Source organism: Triticum aestivum, chromosome 3D (genome assembly GCF_018294505.1).
Source record: "Triticum aestivum cultivar Chinese Spring chromosome 3D, IWGSC CS RefSeq v2.1, whole genome shotgun sequence".
Classification (NCBI taxonomy): Eukaryota; Viridiplantae; Streptophyta; class Magnoliopsida; order Poales; family Poaceae; genus Triticum; species Triticum aestivum.
The window spans coordinates 5,730,584-5,733,783 of record NC_057802.1 but is presented as its reverse complement, the minus strand read 5'-3'; the positions used below and the strand labels follow the sequence as shown (position 1 = coordinate 5,733,783).

Below are 3,200 nucleotides of genomic sequence, written 5' to 3'. Positions count from 1 at the left end.
CAGGCCGAAAAAAAGATCATTGTAAGAGGTCAGCCAAACAAGCATTTCAGTTCCCCAGTTCTCCCCACCAGAATGAAAACGGGCCGGCAGCTCCTCGGTAACCTCGTGGAAAACCATATTCAGTTTTGAGACACATAGTAAGAGCGACTCGACTAGCATTCCACTACTACCCGCTAGATCGGAAATTCAGTCATAACTGCTGCATTTTTATTTTTTAGCTTCGACAAACACACCGACAGTTAACATCCTACAAGGTCCCATTTAGTAATCCTGGCAACAACACCAGCAGCCGAGCAAGCCTAATAGAATCATTGCAATGTATGCCACCGAAATGCTGATCCACCGACATTATGCCTCTTAAATGTGTGCTGTCTATATGCAAGATCCTAGCTACATTCAGCTTTGACAAACAAACAATCAAAGACCTGCAGCAGTCAGACAAGTAGAGTAAAATGATCAGGCAAGCAAGCCAAGTAGAGTAAAATGATCAGCTGCATATATAGCCTGCGCCATACATTGGCAAACATTGCCATGGACAGAATCAATCAAAGCCCAACCAAGGTCCAACCTTTAATCACTACCACATCGCACCATGATAGATATATATACTCCAGTTCACTACCTTCGATCACTACCACCAGTTCACTACCAAATCACCAATGTCCAACCATGGTAGATAAGGGATAAAGAAGCGAAGCTGGCAAGCCAATCAGGCACGGGAACGGGGGCTCCTGCTCGCCCTGACCTTCACCTCCTTGTCGATGCGGAGACGGATGACGATCCCTCCTCCTTCCGGCGCCGGCACGTCGGACGGCACCGGCAGGTACCTGCCACCCACGCCCATGGCCGCCTCCACGGAGGGCACCGCGCAGCTCTCCACCTTGCCGTCAAGCATCTGGACGTCCATGTGGCCGGTGTCCGTGTCCACGGGCGCGTGCACCCACACCTTGCACCTGTACCAGCCTTCCTCCTCCGCAGGCGCGGCCACACGCACCACCTTGACGCCGCGCTCGCTCGCCACGAGCAGGAACAGCCGCTCCCCGTCCTCCGCGGCCAGCAGCCGCCGCCCCTGCTCCACCGCCTGCATCTGGACCTCGAGCACGGACCCGTAGGTGATGTCGGTCACGGGCCAAGCGTGGCGCTCGGCGAGGTGGCCGCGGAGCGCAGGCGGCGGGCCGAGGAAGCCGCATCCGGGCTCGGGGCAGCGGCACGGAGCGTGCGGGCACACCAGCCGGTGGTCGCCCGCCATGCAGTACACCACGGAGCTCCCGCAGCCGTACGCCTGGTTGGGGCAGGGCACCCTGACCGCCAGGAGGTAGCGGTCCGCCCCCTCGTCGCGCTCGTACGCGCCGTCGCACGCCGGGCACTTGTTGGCGTGGTTCGCGGCGCAGGGGCCGCACGCCGCGTGCTTCGCCCGGCACTGCGCAAGAAGCAATTTTGTTTTGTTTTGTTGAAGCAAAGCAACCACGGCACCAATCAAGCAAGGACGGGAAGGAAAGATGATCCATTTGTGGCGTACCTGAAAGACGGGAGGCTTGAGGGGCAGGGAGCAGAGAGGGCAGTCCAGCAGGGACTTGTCGAACTCGACGACGATCTCCACTCGCGGGGCGGCGGCGTTGGCGGCGGCCACCCCCACCATCGCTCCGGTTTCCTCTTCTTCCTTGACCTGCAGATCGTCCTCACCGAGAGTCATGTCGGCCGCCGGCGACTCAACCCTCGCCTTCTTGCCGCCGCGAGCCATCTTGTCTTGGTTGCCGGAGCAGAGGAGGGGAAGGGGAATGCGGCCGCCGGCCAGGGTGGGAGGGAGGAGGGGAGGGGAGAGCCTTGGTTCCCAGAATGGGGGTGGTTCAGGCAGAGGAAATGGGTGTGCAGAGCTCTTTTGCCTCAAATGTGCCTCCTAGGCCTAGCCATGGGTGGGGTGGGGTGGGGTGGGGAGTAGTCAGCCACGTGGAGAGAGACATCTTTCGCTTCTCCCTTTCAAATTTTGAAACCTGGCCCGCGAAATGCTCTTCGTTTTCATTTTCATTTTCGTTTTCGTAGGTCATTCTTCCTGCTCGCGCAGTTGGTAGACAAAAACAAATGCATCTTTTTAATAAATTTGGGAAATATTACGCCGTTTTGATATATTTTTTTCCAAAATTAATGCAGCATCGGCGTTAGCCAAGCCGATTGGGTTCAATTGGTCACGCTGAAGCCGATTGAACTTCTATCGATTTTGTCGAAGCCGATTAGGATCCACTCTGCTTCCGCGAAGCCGACTGGCCAGTTGGCTAGGGGCTGCAGCTCCAATCCGGTTTAGTATGACTATTTAGCACTAATTGGTTTTGGCGAAACCAATTAGTTTCTATTGACTTTGGCAAAGCAGATAGTTGAATGCAATCATTTTTTTTAAATCACCTTGACAGCAGCCGCGGCAGCCGACACGTGGCACAAACCGCTACGGAACCAGGCGGCAACTGCGTTTCCCTCTACCATAGTTTCTCGCTTATATCTCCCGCCATAGTTTTTCGCTTCTGAGTTCCCGCGTATATCTCCTGCCATAGTTCCCCGCTTCTGAGTTCCCACCTATTCTTCTCTTCTCAACCTATAAAACCCCCTCCACACTAAGGTGGGTAAGCAGTCCAGTGTAGTCTTGTAGTCTCATCAAGATGTCTGATTTTCCTTTTGATCGTAGTTTTCACCCTAGTATGTCCCAATGTCTTCTGCGTTTAGCCGGCGATGTGAAGATAGACAATAGAACAGTTCCATGGGACGAACTCCTCAGTAGTAACACCTTACTGAATGAGCTGGGTCACGCATTAACTATGTGCGGGTGGCCTTAAGGACCTTTGAGGAGATACGGAAAGAACTTCCCAGGTTGCATGGAAGATGGAAGAAGCAACAACATAAGAGTGAATCATACCTAAAGTATGCACCAGAACATACTTTTTTATGGAGCTCTGACTGCGAGGAAGAAGACGATATCTTCATGCCGAGCACCAAGGCCAAGACTACCGCATCATCAAAGGGCAAGAGTTCTGCATCGTCGAAGGGCAAGAGTTCACTAGTAAAAAAACTATTTTACGTGAGCAACATTAGTCCCGATTTGTAAATGGACCGGCACTAATATGACCATTAGTGCCGGTTCCAACGGCTAGGGGGCGGGAATCATTAGTCCCGGTTTGTAAATGGACCGGCACTAATATGACCATTATGTTGGA

General features: G+C 53.8%; 1 protein-coding gene across 1 annotated transcript; it reads right to left on the bottom strand.

Moving 5' to 3' along the window:
• Window positions 1–545: 545 nt before the first annotated feature.
• On the bottom strand, window positions 546–1,895 carry LOC123073644 (E3 ubiquitin-protein ligase SINA-like 10). Its single transcript, XM_044496708.1, has 2 exons — window positions 1,520–1,895; window positions 546–1,420 (listed from the first exon to the last, which is right to left on the bottom strand). Exons 1-2 carry the CDS (start codon window positions 1,739–1,741, stop codon window positions 710–712), a joined length of 933 nt encoding a protein of 310 aa, XP_044352643.1. The 5' UTR covers window positions 1,742–1,895; the 3' UTR covers window positions 546–709.
• Window positions 1,896–3,200: the final 1,305 nt, after the last annotated feature.

What these genes read in the sequence shown, in the direction of transcription:
- LOC123073644 (XM_044496708.1), bottom strand. Translation starts at nt 1,741, where the DNA reads ATGGCTCGCGGCGGCAAGAAGGCGAGGGTTGAGTCGCCGGCGGCCGAC. An exon ending in TCAAGCCTCCCGTCTTTCAG is followed by an intron (nt 1,421 to 1,519) that starts GTACGCCACAAA and finishes CTTCTTGCGCAG; the next exon opens with TGCCGGGCGAAGCACGCGGC.